Source organism: Callorhinchus milii, unplaced genomic scaffold (genome assembly GCF_018977255.1).
Source record: "Callorhinchus milii isolate IMCB2004 unplaced genomic scaffold, IMCB_Cmil_1.0 Scaffold1, whole genome shotgun sequence".
Classification (NCBI taxonomy): domain Eukaryota; kingdom Metazoa; phylum Chordata; class Chondrichthyes; order Chimaeriformes; family Callorhinchidae; genus Callorhinchus; species Callorhinchus milii.
This window is the reverse complement of record NW_024704742.1, coordinates 109,747,844-109,764,378: the sequence shown is the minus strand read 5'-3', so window position 1 is coordinate 109,764,378 and position 16,535 is coordinate 109,747,844. Positions and strand designations below refer to the sequence as shown.

Below are 16,535 nucleotides of genomic sequence, written 5' to 3'. Positions count from 1 at the left end.
TGACTACTTGGAAGTCAAGAAATTAACATGTGGTGTCAGGATCCTCTTGTGAAAGAGCTGTATTCTTAAGCATGAATTATAAAAACCTACAATAAAATATATACAATGAGATACTGATAAACATCCCATTAAACAAAAATATGCAATTGCAATTGAATTTTCATCAACTATGAACTAGTAACTACTTTCATCAGTAACTATGAAGATGCAGGGAAGCTATTTACAAATTTGGTGGAAAAGGCCAGATGTGTGTCAGATCTTAACATTCTCCAAAAGCTTTGAGGTGACAGACTGACTAATTGTTTCTTCCAACAGCAACCCACAGAATACCAATGCTTGACAGCAAAAGCCATCTGCCAAACTCCAAACTCATTAGCTTTCAATGTTTGTCATTCGGTAGTCATAAAAAAATTACATCCATCAACAACTTAATATATTTCCATCTGGATTAGATCAGACACTCGTCACTTATCTGCAAATAATACAGCAAACTGTACTTACTAAATCATCTCTGAACCCTACAAGTACTGTCATATCACTTTGATGAACCCACTCCCCTTCCAGAAGGTAGGAAACTAAAGTCTCATTGATGCACATCAGACATAATCTCTTCAAAGAACCGAATCTGAATACATCTAGAAATGCAACATTGTTACACATACTCTAACAGCTGCAAATTAAAACTGCTTCAGAACAGTTTATCAAAAATTCTATATTTCAACAGCATGAAAAAGAATATTCAATCTATTGAAGTTAAATGAGCTTTACTTGCATCTGGTTATAAATTTCAAAGGCATTATAGTCAATCATTAGGAATATATGAGGCAGTAAACCCAGATTAAGCAAGACAAATACGTAGGTAGAAGTTTAAAAAAAGCTGGCATTTCAAGGGTTACTTTGGATACACTAAATAACAGTAACTCATGTTAAACAAACACAAAGCATGGGCTTCCTACCTCATATTCTGTCCCTGACCAAGACAGCTTTTACTTTCACCACATGCTTGCCTCTCTCACTACCTCACACCAATTGTCATCAAAACCCTCATCTATGCTTTTGTCAACTCCTGCCTTGACTTCTCAAATGCACGTCTCTGTTCCACCACTCACAAAGTCCAGATAACACAAAACTCTGCCATCCATATGCCTAACTTCATCTGCTACCGAGCGCTCTGAGATGCCGTCCGGCGTGGTGGGCGCTATATAAATCCAAGTTGTTGCTGTTTAGCCATACTGCAAGCCAGTTTTTGTCTTCCTGTATCTTTTTGGAATCCGCTTCATTATTTACCAGTAATTTGTTGTTTGCAAATTTCAACACCATACGTTCCATATTCAAATCAAAATCATTTATGCACATGGTGGACAGTAGCAATCCTATTATTCATCCCTGCAGAACACCACTTTTTACCTCTAGGTGGTCAAAGAAGTTGCCCTTTACTCGTGCTCTTTGCTTTTGGTTTCCTAGCTATATTTCAATCAATTCTACTGCCTCTCTCATGACTCCACATGCCTGGATTTTAGCCATGAGTCCTCTTGCGTGACATAAAAATCAAAGGCATTCTTGAAATCCATGTACACCGCACCCCATTCCACATCCATATACACCACATTTCTTTTATCTACTTGGTCGGTTAAATCTTAAAAAAGTTAATAGTGTTGGTCAAGCATGAATTCATACTATTATTATAAAATTCGGTACTATGCCATAAACTATAACCACAACTGAATTGGGGTTATAGTTTATCACATGGCACCCAATTTTTCTTGAAGTTTTTCTTTTATTAAATAAATCTTAACCAGATTAATCTCGTCTACAATGAAACCAATATCATCCACTTTGTGTAGTAGGGTCAATGAATTGCAATAACCTATAACAAATACAAACTTTCTGACAATAAAATTAAGAGCAGCAGTGGGCAGAAGATATCCAGAAGACCATCAGCTCCTCCTGATCGCACCCAGTTGTACGAGCATTAAAATGTTCAAGACCCTAATATATTTCATCAGATGTGCAATTGAATTATGACGGAATTATTATGGAATTATGATTCAATTCAATAAAATCATAGAATGTTTCAGCGGAGAAGGCCAATCAGCCCTTAATGTCTGTGAGCTACCCGTCTTTTCTCCATACTTTCTCCATATTTTTCCATTTTAAGAAAGATTTTTGCCCAAATCCTTCTTAAAATCTAATATAATAATTTGCCTTAATATAACACCCTTCAATTGGGGCAGCACCCTGAAGTCATTAACAGCTAAAGAGCCTGATGCCAAGCAGGCTAGAGGGAGGAGGTGACAGTAAGCACAGTCGATAAGGGTGGTCTTCAGTCATGTTCTAAAACAGGGGAAGGAGGGGGCAAGGCAGAGGGAGAGAGTTTCAAAGTTTCAGGGCATAGTGGCTGAAAGCATGACCATCGATAGTGGAGGGGTAGACGGACAAGCAGGAGGCCAGAGCCAGCCGAGCGGAGCCAGCGGCTAGCGGAGTGGAGAGAAAGCAGATCTGTTTCAACCATTGTTTGTCTTAGTGCATTTCATGTCCTAATAACTCCTAACATTTCCCTTGGGTATTATCTTAAAACCTTCTAATAACTTACACATGGTAAATGAAATCAAAATAATAAAAAGTAAACTGAAAAAAAATTGAATTAAAGAAAGGAGATTTATTTTACATTGTACATGAGCAGTAGAAATAGGGTTGTGCCAGCACAAATTGGACTTGACTAAACTCCTATCACCTGTAGAAGGCTATTTCACAAATAATTCAATCTGCACCTATTATACAATGGCCTCTACCATGTCGTAAAATTTTCACGGTTCCATAGATGAAACCTCACTCCATAACAGCTCACTGCTCTAGATATTTCAAGGTTGTGTTTTGCTCATTATCTAAATAGTTATTTTAGAGTGTAATGCTAACTATACATTTCTACAATATCCAGTAGTTCATTTGGCAAAGACTAATTGTACTACAATAGTTCCAACTGGTGTTTTCTTTTGAGAACAAGTAGCTAAGAAGAATCATAAGGCAAAGCACTTTGAAAATCTACCCTTTTAGTACCCAAATTAAATTTGCAGATGCTTTTCATGTCGTGCAATGGGGAATTGCCATGTACTTGATTCCCCATGCAATGGGAAATTTCTGGCACTCTCTTCAAGTGGCGGCCACCCTTCTTAACTCACTAAATCCTTCCAGTCTCTGCAATATCAAGGAATTCATTTTAGAACTATATAAAAATTGTAGTATACGCAAGATCATGGAAGTACACCCTAATGAGTAGGCCCCAATTCTTTGTGTTTCCTACACTGAATCTGCAATCTAATTCAATCTTTGGCAGTACTCCTATCTAGATATGTACAGCCTCCGAGATCAAGACGCACATGTACCATCCAGGGCACATTGAGCTCCAAAAAGAAATACAGTGGAAGCCGCTTTAGCAGGACGACGGGTAAATCGTACAAAATGCCAGCCCCGATTCATTTGTATTCTTACCGGTTTTAAATATGCCAATTAATTTGGACAGAAATATATTTAATACGGACAAAATACGGACCGCTGAGTCTACTCACTCACAAGAGGTTCCGGGATGGAGATGGTAGGAGTCAAGTTGCTTCGGGACTGTCAATCAGTAGACGGGCGAGGAATGGGTAAGAAACAGGAAGGCAATGGGAGGAATCAAATTGCGAATGATTGACAAGCCTGGAGCTGCTTGTGATGGGATGGTGTGCCCATCCATTCACAAGCAGCTCCAGTCTGTCAATCACATCAGAGATGCTGCTAATTGGTCCTCTTCCTGTGGAATGGCAATGGGTGGGAAGAAGCACGTCGCCGCTCCTCTGCTGAGCGGGTAGAACTTTGATTAACATTGGAAGCCGCTTAAGCCGGACAAAACAGCCTGCCCAGATGCATCCAGTTTAAGTGGCTTCCACTGTAAATATAATTAGAAGAAAAGCAAATTTCTTAATTAGAAAATGCAATAAATTATGAATAGTAAGCGCCAGTCAGAATGAGAATTTCAGCATTTTGTACTGGATGCTAGTATAAGTGCAGAGCATCACTAAATAACTCTTAATAAAGTAAATAAACTATGTAAGGTAACCTGAGTAACATGAGAACAAAATCTGCAATTATTTCTATGGCTCCAAAACATCAAGGAAATTAACCAAAACATAAGAAAAACTGTATTGGTGCAAAATTGCTTTTACAAGAAATGCAGATTCAGACCAGATTTTAAAAAAGATTTCCAACTCTATTGGGTCAATTATCAAACAGCTCTTCATTAGATGTCCGATTGAGTAAACCTTTAGAAAATGGTACTGAATATAACCGAATACTTGCATTGCTTAGATAGTTCATACATAAAGAAATTCAACCCTATGTTGTTCTCTTCTACCACAAAATTTAAATCATAAATAAAAAATGAGGAACAAAGTAACATACTAAGTAAATGCTCCTTTCATCTCAGGGATGTAAGCTTCAATCCACCCAGAATGATGGGATGGAAATTTCTGTTAGTCAGAGTGTCTTACTTGAAATAATCTATGGAAGTCTCGACCCAGTTTCCATTGAGTATGATTTCTCAAAGTTGACAGAAAAAAAGGTCATAACTCAGTATCAAATAAGCCACCTCACAAGGTTTATTGATGTGTGAAGTGTAAAATTCAGTTTCAGCAGAGTAAAGGGAAATTTAAAGTTATTGCAATGGCCAACACTGAAAGCCAACATTTGTTTCAAACAATCTAAAATTTGATACACAAAAGTATCCAGTTTTTACATTGATTCATACTGCAAAATAATATTAGTCAATTTTTAAAAATCTGATCAATTTGCTAATGTGGTGCAACATTTTAACCTTTTGCAATAAAATAAATAAAATATTGCCACCAGTAAACCAAAGTGGAAAAGATTTTTAAACACATACTTACAAATAGAGTGAAACAGAAATGGATATAGCAATGAAGCTATACTCTTCAGATCGCATACAGAATTATCAATATATTTTCAAATTTGTCAAGGAATTCAGGGCTAATCACACATAAAATTATAACAGTCTGATCAAGGTTATATGAAAATAACTCACTTCACCAAGAGCTTCATAGCGTTTCTGGTTCCATCTGTGTAAATCTTCATGGTAATTGAATGCATAAGGTTCTCCAGTTTTTACATGTCTTAGCTGGCCTTCTAAAAGACAAATACACAAAAGTATCCAGTTTTTGCATTGATTCACACTGCAAAATAATATTGCAGTCATTTTTTTTTAATCTGAACAATTTGCTACTTTCAAAAATGGAAAATAAATTCCTTCACATTTTGAACAGAACCTTCCAATGGTTTGCTAAGATTGTTAAATAAAAAGTAGTACAGTAACAAAAGGGAAACTTGGTTTCAAATCCATGCCTTAGATAACATTTACAAAAAGCACATCTCAAGGCAGTGAAGTGCCAATCATTGTACGGTCATCGGCTGCAGCTTCAACCCAAGGTACTGCCAATCTGATTTCAGGAGAAAATGAATGGCCAAGAGAAACCTCATTAAGTTCCACCTCATCACACTTCATCATCATGCACAAAGAAACAACAACAAATTACATTTATATAGCACCTTTCGCATCAGGAGGAGGTCCCAAGGCACTGGACAGTCAGAGATTTGGACCCAAGCTGGGGTTGGGATCAGGAGGAGTGGAGGCAGGGAGGGTAAGGATAGGAGGGTGGCCGAAGGAGCAGTCAAAGAGGAGGGTCTTGAGACGTGTCTTGAAGGAGGAAAGGGAGTGAGCGAGCCGAAGGGACTGTGAGATGGAGTTTCAAAGGGTGGGGGCAGAGATGCTGAAGGCCTGACTGCCTATGGTGGGGCGGGCCAGGCAGGGGACGTGGACTAGGCCAGAGCCTGCTGAGGGGAGGTAGCAGACAGGTTGATATGGTGTGAGCATATCACAAAGATAGGAAGGAGCAAGGCCGTGAAAGTCTTTGAAGGTGAGAACAAGGATTTTGACCTCTATCCTCTGAGGAATGGGGAGCCAGAGGAGTCAGGCGAAAGTGGGGCTGATGGGATCACAGAGTCTGGTGCGGGAGGAGACACGAGCTGCAGAGTTCTGGATGATCTGCAGCTTGTGGAGTGAAGACCAACAAGCAGTGAGTTCACATCGTCGAGCCTAGATATAATAAATGCGTGGAAACATGAATAGTAACCATAACGATGTCTATACTCCCAAGGTACACAGCCTAGTATGACACAGAAAGGAAGGGAATAACCCTTAAAGCACCAAACAATCTTTGTTGGAATTATATTGAACTCATTTAGAACATCAAAACAGATTGTATTTTTACAGCAACTTTAATGTAGAATAACATCTCTATAACAAATCACATTTGTATAGCGCCTTTCACACAAGGAGGACGTCCCAAAGCGCAGGGCAGTCAGGGATCAACACCCGAGCTGGTGCTTGGCATCAGCAGGAGTGGAGGTAGGATAGGAGAGTGACCAAAGGCATGGTCGAAGGAGGCGACGAGGGATTGTGGGATGGAGCTCCAGAGGGTGGGGTAGAGAGGCTGAAGGCGCACCCGTCAATGGTGGGGTGGTCAAGACGGTGGGGAAAGGCGGAGCAGGTCATAGCAAGGATGTGGGGGATGAAGGACAGTTGAGGGTTGAATAGGACGCAAGATGCTGCATCCTGCTTGACCCAAGGTATGGAGACACTGACGGGAGCCAAGCAGGAAGGCCTCAGTCTTGTTGACATTCAACTGGAGTTAGCACTCATCCAGGACTTGATGTCCGACCAGGCAGTCTATGAGGACAGCAGTGGTCCTGGAGTCGATGGTGGAGGCGGAGAGGTAGAGTTGGGTGTTATCCGCATACATGTGGAAGTTAACCCCATGTCTACGGATGATGTCAAGAAGATGGAACATGTAAATGTTGAAAAGGAAGGGACCAAGGACAGAGCCCTGAAGAACGCCACACATGATGGTGCAGGGACTTGAGGAGAAGCCGTTAGTGGAGACTGTGGGAAATAGCATCTCAAAACTCTTGTATAATAATAATCCTTGCATTTGATATAGCGCTTTTCACATCTTCTAGACGTCTCAAGGAGCTTCACAGAATATACTGTAAAGTGAATTGACTGTATATTTGTGGGCGAAACGGATGAAACAGATGCTTAACACAGATGGAGTGAAAATCTGAGCAGGGTGGGGAATGGGAGGGTTAGGAGCTTGGCAACCAAAGACATAATCAAAAAAGTAGGTTCAAAGAAGGATTTTTAAAAGCAGGATAGGTTGAGGCAGAGCGATTTGGGGAGAGCATCTAAGAGATGAAGTGTTGCTGTTCACAGATTGAGTCATTTCTTCCAGCAGCACAGGGAGAATAAATGTTGACTATTTCACTGCAATTGGAATTACAATGTCGTAATCATGTCCAGTCCAATTTATGTTAAAGCAAACGTTTCTACTTATAATGAAAATATTCCTTGTATTTAATACATCTTTCACGTTGGGAGGACATGTGAACAGGATTTGTAGTTTAATGACTCTGTAATTGTAGGTGAACACGGCAGCCAATTTTCACACAGCAATGTCCCACAAACAGCCAGGTTCACCAACAAATAGTCACTACAGTTCACATTAAAAATTTATGAAGTGCTTTCAGACATCTTAATGACGTAATAAGCCACTATTCGATATAGTGCCTTATCATGAAATATAATATAATCATATAAGGATTGGGACCACAGCCCAACTTGCACTTCAATTCCCTCCTGCTTCCAGTCGCAACACAAGTCAATTTGTGTAGTTTATGGAAAACTGGTAATGAAGTACCTGCTTGCACCTCTCAATTGAGAAGTGTGGAAGAGACAAAAATGGCTCTTAAAATGGAAAATAATTACTTTTAAACATCTAGAAATTGCATCACACTTACTTTCATTAAATGAATATTCAAAATCTTCAAGAGTTTGAGGAAATTTGAGAGGTGGTTCATCTTTCTTCATAAGCTCTTCCAAGTCTATTCTGGACAGTAAATCTGGGAGAAAATTGATTTGTCACAGGTTTTAGAACAATTAAAACCAATTATTCATTTTAGTACAATTACTGCTTCCATAGGAATGGAAAAAGCATAGTAAATCACAAATACAGCAATCTATTAATTTCATATAGCATGTATAACACCAGAAAATCTCAAAGTCCTTTATATAATAATCCTTACATCTGATAAGAGGATCCCCTACCTACCTGCCCGTACCCTCCGTTCCTCTGGCTCCGGTCTGCTCCACATCCCCCGCCCCAACCGCCCTACCATCGGTGGCCGGGACTTCAGCCTCTCAGCCCCTAGGCTCTGGAACTCTATCCCCAGTGCCTTCGCCGCCTCCTCCCTTTCCTCCTTCAAGGCCGGTCTCAAGACCTTTCTCTTTGACCGAGCCTTCAGCTCCCCTCTCGACTCTCTACCCCCTCCTCGCTCCCTCCCTTCCCTCCCCTCACCCTGACCATTTCCCCCCTGCTCGGGTCGTGACCCAACTGTACAGCGCCTTGGGACGTCCTCCCGACGTGAAAGGCGCTCAATAAATGGAATCTTGTTGTTGTTGTTCACGGGATACATTGTAAAGTGTAACAAGTGTGAGTTTTGTAGACAAACACAGCAGCCAATTTGCATACAGCCATGTCCCACAGAAATAGCCATGAAGTGAATGATCAATTTGATTTAAAATAAATCCTTGCATTTCATATAGTGCCTTAGCACGGTGTTGCAACATCTCAAAGCACGTCACAGGATAGACTGTGGATTGACTGAATTTTATGGGCAAAACACAACAACAAAATTAGTGCCTTTTCCATGGTAGGGCAAGTTGGGTGGGAGACATGGAGCAGGCCAGAGCCTGCTGAATGGAGTGAGAGGACAGGCTGATAGGGGGTCAGCAGGTCAGAGCAGGGTCAAGGACGTGTAGGGCCTTGAAAGTGAGGACAAGGATTTTGAATTCTATTCTCTGAGGAATGGGGAGCCAGTGGAGCCTGGCGAGGGTGGGGGTGATGGGGTCACGGAGCATGGCGCGGGAGAGGACATGAGCGGCAGAGTTCTGGATGATCTGGAGCTTTGGGGGGGGGTTGGGGAGGCCAACAAGGCGAGGGTTTCCGTTGTCGAACCTTGAGTGACGAATGTGTAGGGTTTCGGCAGCCTGAGGGGTGAGGCAGTGGCGGAATCGGGCAATTTTGTGGAGGTGGGGAAGGCAGAGTGGGTCATAGCACGGATATGGGGGAGAAAGGACATTTGAGGATCGAACAAGTCACCCAGGTTCCTGACTGGCTTGGTGAAGTTGAGTGTGCATCGGTGGATGCTGATGCTGCCAGTGCCTGAGGTGCAGAGGTGGTGGCGTGAGGCATTCAGAAGGGCCTCAGTCTTGCTGACATTCACCTGTAGAAAGTTGGCCTCATCCAAGACTTGATGTCTGACAGACAGTCTGTCAGCATGTCAGTTGTCCTGGAATTGAGGGTGGAGGCAAGGATAGAGTTAGGTCTCATCCATGTACATGTGGAATTGACCCCATGTCTGCGGATGATGTCACCAAGGAGGAACATGTAGAAAATGAAGAGGAAGGGACTGAGGACAGAGCCCCGAGGAACACTGCACAAAACTGTGCGGGGGCTGGAAGAGAAACTGTTGGCGGAGACAAATTGGAGCAGTGTGAGATAAGACCTGAACCATTCAAGGACAGAACCTTGAAGGTTGAGGTGAGAGGAGAGGCAATGGAGGACGATGGAGTGGTCCATGGTATGGAAGGCAGCAGAGAGGTCAAAGAGGATGCAGAAAGAGCCTTGGTCACAGATAGACGGGATGTCCTTGTGACCTTGACCAGAGAAGTTTCCATGCTGTGAGCAGCACGGAAACCCGACTGGAGGGGCTCGTGTAGGGAGTGCTTGGAGAGGAAGGAGCGAAGTAATGACTCTTTCAAGCACCTTGGAAAGAAAAGGGAAGTTGGAGATGGGCCGGTAGTTAGAAACATGGTAGCCAGTTACACAGGGCAATGTCCCACAAGCAGCCAAGGAGTGAATAACCGATTTTATTTGGGAGATTTTTGGCTAAGATACCAGGTGTTCATATACATTATACTTACACGCTACCATTGGTAACAAACATCTAATTTAATAAAATTCGAGCTCAAATTTTGTGACTGGAACCATATAAATAAAAGTTTTATTAATTGAAGAAATTAAGAGTAATACAACTGAATCACAGAAGGTTGCAATATTATTTTAAAATTCTAAAGCAAATAAGGGAATTAAAATTTCAATGCTGGGACAAGATCGTACAACCAAGCATGTATGAAAAGCTCACAGACAAGTCCAAAATTTTCTTTCATTTAAAGTTCCTTCAGGATGCACATGGCCCCTCCCTTTTTGTTATTTCTCCACCTGTGAGGGAGAACTGCTCCTAAATTAACTTGGAACATTGAGTGATGAATTACATTTTTTTCTTGCTTAATTTTAGATATACTCCAGGAAGACATTTAACCAATTCATCCAAGAAAAAAAATACTTGATTCTGTTCCTTTCCATTCAGAATTAAATAAATGGTGCATATAGGAAAAGGCTTGAATTTAATACACAAGAATGATACCCACTAATTTTTCCTCCAGATGTGGAAGCAGTTGATCTTTGCAAACTACCTACTGGAACACAGTAAAAATCAGGAACTTGCTGTTTGAGAAATCTGCAGATCCTCATGACTCTTTGGCAGTATGATGAAGCAAAGATATGCTTAAGAGGATCTCACTAATTAAGAACATACAAGCTATTTTCAAGGTTATTAGAAGCTTGTCTCTCTGAGAGGGAAGTGGTATGACATATGGTAATTTATTTCACTACATTATAAACCTCATTTTTATCTTTGAAATGTTAGTGCGTTTGCTTCATACACAAAACACAAATCTGCTTATTAGAAACCAACTTTCTCAAATGAATATTGCATGCAGGTTCTTGACCTTTTCAACATTTATAATAAGGCTAATAAGACTAACATGTAAAGATTAACAGTAGCTGACTAATGAGGAAGGCGTTTAAATCTTCTCTAAGTAAAGTCTGTGCACTCCAACTTAGATCTTTGACAGTTCAAACACTGTTACATGGCTAATTGAAGTACACGGACAATGTCATTCGTCCTCCTGGTAAACAGAATTCTGCATTTACTGGTTACCTTTTAATGCAGTAGAAGTCTTGTCCTTTTCTTCGGGTCCTCCTGGCTGGTTCTGTGCCATTGTAATCCACACGGTTGATAAAACAAAAATCACCAGTTGCACAAGCATCCAGTTTCACTCTTTGATCAATATAAATGAAACTAAATTCATGTGGACAAGAAAAAAATAAGAGCATTAATAGCACGAAGGCATATGTGCCAATATATTACTGTGAGCAATGAAAGCAAATACAAAAGTTTTTCTTTAAGACAGTAAGCATGTTTACTAACAGTTCTAGAATATTTACAATTTAACCATAACAATAAACCTTCCATTTGGTACATTAGGAACAACAACAAAATTACATTTGTATAGTGCCTTTCACGAGAGGACGTCCCAAGGCGCTGGACAATCAGTGTTTCAGACCCGAGCTGGGGATTGGAATCGGGGAGGGTGGAGAACAGGGCAGAGCTGAGGAGTGTGACCGAAGGCATGGTCGAAGAGGAGGGTCTTGAGACGGTCTTGAAGGAGGCAAGGGAGGGGGCGAGGTGGAGGGACTGCGGGATGGAGTTCCAGAGGGTGGGGGTAGGGTGGCAGAAGGCCCGCCAATGGTGGGGTGGGCGAGGCGGGGGACATGAAGCAGGCCAGAGCCCGCTGAGCAGAGAGTGCAGGCAGGTTCATAGGGGCTTAGAGGTCGCAGAGGTGCGGGTGGGGGCAGGAAGGAAGGCCATGGCGGGTTTCAAAGGTGAGGACCAGGATCTTGAACTGTATACTGTGTGATAGGAAGCCAGTGGAGTAGGGTGAGGATGTGGTCATCACCCCCATCCTCACCCAACTCCTGGTGTAGGAGAGGGCATGGGCTAGAGGCCTGGATGATCTGGAGCCTATGGAGAGAGGAGTTGGGGAGGCTGACAAGCAACGAGTTTGCATAGTGGAGCCTGGATGTTATGATGCCTGTATGAGGTCTCGGCGGCCTACGGTGTGAGACAGTGGCAGAGCCGGGTGATTTTGTGGAGGTGGGGGAAGGCAGAGTGGGACATGGCACGAATGTGGGGTAGAAAGGATAGTTGAGTCAAACAAGATGCCAAGGTTCAGGACTGGTTTAGTAAAGTGGAGTGTGCATGCTTGGAAGGAAGGTATCTAAAAAGAGCTTCACAAGATTTACCATAAAGTGACTATATATTATGAGGGCAAACTTGGCAGCCAGTTTGATACTTAAGTGTATACAATAATAATCCTTGCATTTGATATAGAGCTTTATCATATCTTCAAGACATCTCATACATGGGAGTAAAAGGAAATTTCAAAGAGGGAAAATAGAAAATGAAGAAATACAATGAGAATATAAAACATACAAGAGGTAGCAAGCTCTGCGAAATTATCTGAAACATATGTTTATGGATTACCACAAACTAAAACTTCTGCTGTTAAATAATTGCATCAAAGTTTCATAACGCAGCAGAAAACACATTACAACCATTTAGAATGCTTTTACATAGTGCACACAAAGAAACAAAAATAATGTTTTGGTTATGGATCTAATGCAAACTTTATAAATAACCTGGACTACTTTATTATTATTCTAAAATAATGAAACATTAGGCTAACTAGAAGATACAATGTTTATAAACAACAACTACCTGCACTGATATAGTATTCTCATCCTCACCTTCTAAAGCCCTCCATGGCCTTGCCCTTTCCTACCTCTGTGACCTGCTAACCCTTTATCAACCTGTCCACTTCCTCCAGTGGGCTCCGGTCTGCTCCATGTCACCGGCCAGGCCCGTCCCACCATCGGCGGTTGGGCCTTCAGCCTTTCTGTCCCCACTCTATGGAACTCTATCCCACTTTCCCTTCGCCTCACTCCCTCTCTTGGCTCCTTCAACACACATCTCAAGACCTTCCTCTGCGACCATGCCTTCGGCCAACCCCCAGCCCCACCAGCTCAGGTCCAAATCCCTGACTGTCCAGCGCCTTGCGACATCCTCCCAACACGAAAGGGTGACCTCTCAACCTAATGCAATCACACTGCAAATCTAGCTGTTGGTACAATTATTTAAAACACTCCTGAAACAGTTAAAAGTTATTTTTAAAGTATGGCAGCGTTCTTGATTTTTAACACAACAAATTGCATTTTCCAGCGTATTTCATGTCAGGAAGACATCCAAGGCACTGTACAGTGAAGGGTTTGCACCCTGGGGACTGTAATCAAGAGAGGTAAAGGGCAATTGGGGTGGGGGTGGGAATAGGACCGAATGCACAGTCAAAGGTATTGAAAGAGGTTAGCGACAGGACGAGGTGAAGTCGCTCTGGGAAACAGTACCATATATATTGAATCGTAATGTTCTTCTTTCGCCCACAAATGTACAGTCAATTCACTTTACAGTATATTCTGTGAAGCGCATTGAGTCTTTTCAAAGACGTGTTAAAGCTCTATATCAAATGCATTGTTATTATTTATTTTAAACATTTAAGAGGATATAGTTAAGGGAATTACTAGGAATTTCACAAACTTGGGATATGTTCGTGAACACTTTGTAATTAGTTTAACATTTCACTGTTAGCAGGCTGCAAAAAAAGCTGTTTCTTAAAGCAATGAGGCTTCTAGAGAGGCGTACATCTTAGGTAAGACACATCAATTTATCGCAATAAAAATGTGTCACAGAGATTAGAATTAGTTTAGCAGTCATCCCTCTAAATAGAGGCTACCACTATATCACTTTTAGGTGAATTCACTCCAAACGCATTGCCTGTAATACTGTTACAGTAACTCTGAATAACTGTGAAATCACAAACTAGGCACAATTCACGCAATTAAAACTTGTATAATGGATCACATGACTAAAGTTTTGACCCAAGGTTTCCACAGAAAACCTCCACAGCATTAACTTTTAATTATTCAAATTACAACTGGAAGAGATTTTTTTTCCTTCCCCCCAAATGTAACTACTACTGTTAAACACGAGAAGCAGACTATAAACTGATTTCCTTCGGGTGTAAGTTTCCATTCTCTTCACATGAGGCTCCCCTGGCGAAATCCACAATCCTCAAATCAAGGTGGAAAGAACAAAAGTGGGGGAACTAAGCGGTTTTTTGTTAAAAAAAAATCGCAAAAATAAATGATCTCGACACCCAAGGGTGATCACTGCACGACTGAGGAGGGAATTTAAAGTGAAAGTGTGGCACCTTTCACAGGAAATTGGCAGCAATAGAAGGAGGGAACAGATGAAACAGAAGAGAGGTAGACTTCAGAGACATTGCAACTCTTTTTCCTTTTAATAAGAGAAGTGGCCACGGAATTGGGATATGTATTGGGCGAAGGGATAATGGATGGCAGAGTGGGAGTGCAGGATGTGATGGGGGGGGATGTAGAGGATCTCACTCGGTGTCAGGGGCTCAGGCCTCGGGCCTTCGTATCGCCCTGTTTGGCTGTAACTTAACGCACGCCTCTCTGTCGGTCTCCAGACGCGGCGGAGCAAAACAGGAGGCAGACCTTCTGCCTCGAACTCTTCCTCCCTGCGAGTCGCCATGTCTGCTCCTCGCCCCCCTGTCAGTCTGACCCAACAGCCGCGACACAACAAACAACGAGAACCGGCAGCCGCTGGAAGGAAAAGCACATACCATGCCAACAGCCCCAACGCAACACAACCCTCGGCCTCTCTTTTTTATCTATATATGATGTTTTTTTTGTTGATATATATTTTTAACAACCGTTCTGCTTTTTTTTTAAAAAAAGGATAGGCACCAAAACAAGGTTTTATATAATGAAGATGAAGCGCACACGGCGCCGCCGCCGCCACACACACAGCTGGAGAATAAGTAACACTCCCCCCACTCCCCCCTCCCCAATACAGCGGAACCGGAAGTGAGTGGAGCCGTCTCCGTGGCAACGGGTCGGAAGCGAACAATGGGCGCGCGCGAAGCCCAACGGTCTCCAGGTTTGAAAACAAGACACGTGCTCGGGATGTGGGTGGAGACAACAACAACAACAACACCTTATACAGTAAATCCAATCCAGGGTTATAATGTACATTAAAAAATGCACTCACCACAATTCAAATGCAAGTATTATTAATTCCTGATGCTGGCAGCGTTTGTCGGATTCATGGCTGTGTTGCTCTGATGAGTGTATTTGGTTTCGATTAGATTGGAGGAATGAGCAATGATTAGAGGGAAGAAAAGTCAGAGGGCACCTCAGAGATGTACTCAATTTTAAATGGGATTGAGAATGTATCAAGACAGCAGAACGTCTCAAGGACATCATAAGGCACTCTTGTCAAACGCCGGGCAGGCGAAACGTTGGGTTTGGTGCGGGAGAGGACACGGGCTGCAGAGTTCTGGATTATCTGCTGTCTGTGGAGGGAGGAGTTGGGAAGGCCGACAAGCAGAGCGTTTGCACAGTCGGGCCTGGAGATGATGAAGCCATGAACGAGTTTCAGGGCCTGAGGGGTGAGGTAGTGGCAGAGTCGGGCGATGTTATGGAGGTGAGGGAAGGCAGAGCGGGTCATGGCTTGGATGTGGAGAAGAAAAGACAGTTGAGGGTCAAACAAGACACCGAGGTTCCTGACTGGCGGTGAGTTACAGTGTGCAACCATGGAGGTTGATGCTGCCAGAGCCTGAGGTGCTGAGGCACTGGCGCGAGTCAATCAGGAGGGCCTCAGTCTTGTTCACATTCAACTGTAGGAAGTTGGGGTCAACTTCCCGACCCAACTGTCTTGGGACGTCCTCCCGACGTGAAAGGCGCTCTATAAATGAAATCTTGTTGTTGTTGATGTTGTTCTTTGCCCTCATCCAGGACTTGATGTCCAACAGGCAGTCTGTCAGGACAGCAGTGGTCCTGGAGGTGAGGGTGGAGGCAGAAAGAGAGTTGGATGTCATCCGCATACATATGGAAGTTGACTCCATGTCTGCGGATGATGTCACCGAGGGGGAGTATGTAGATATTAAAGAGGAGAGAGAGGGCCAAGGACAGAGCCCTGTGGGACGTGACAGTGTGGGGGCTGGAGGAGAAACCGTTAGAGGCAATAAAGTGGAGACGGTGAGAGAGATAGGAATCGAACCAGGCAAGGGCAGGTCCGTGAAGATTGAGTAAGGAGGAGAGGCGGTGTATGAGGATGGAGCGGTCGACAGTGTCGAAGGCGGCGGAGAGGCCGAGGAGGACACGGAGGCAGAGGGAGCCCTGATCACAGATGTTCAGAACGTCATTAGTGACTTTGACTGTTTCTGGGCTGTGGGCATGGAATGTGGGAAAATAACACAGCTTTTACTGTAGCTTTCCCCACTTTGGTGTGTGGTAGGTGTTTCAATTGAGAAAATAATTTTTGAAAAATTCCTTTTTCTGCTGAGTGTCATAACTCTGATCATGTGCGTTATAATGTCACCTTCA

General features: G+C 42.7%; 1 protein-coding gene across 1 annotated transcript in view; it reads right to left on the bottom strand.

Moving 5' to 3' along the window:
- fam172a (family with sequence similarity 172 member A) overlaps nt 1-14,985 on the bottom strand; it is a 269,588-nt gene extending 254,603 nt beyond the window's left edge. The window contains 4 exon segments of the mRNA XM_007893065.2: nt 5,078-5,178; nt 7,906-8,007; nt 11,170-11,310; nt 14,771-14,985. Of these exon segments, the coding sequence (XP_007891256.2) occupies nt 5,078-5,178; nt 7,906-8,007; nt 11,170-11,278 (312 nt within the window). The 5' untranslated portion in view covers nt 11,279-11,310; nt 14,771-14,985.
- Nucleotides 14,986-16,535: the final 1,550 nt, after the last annotated feature.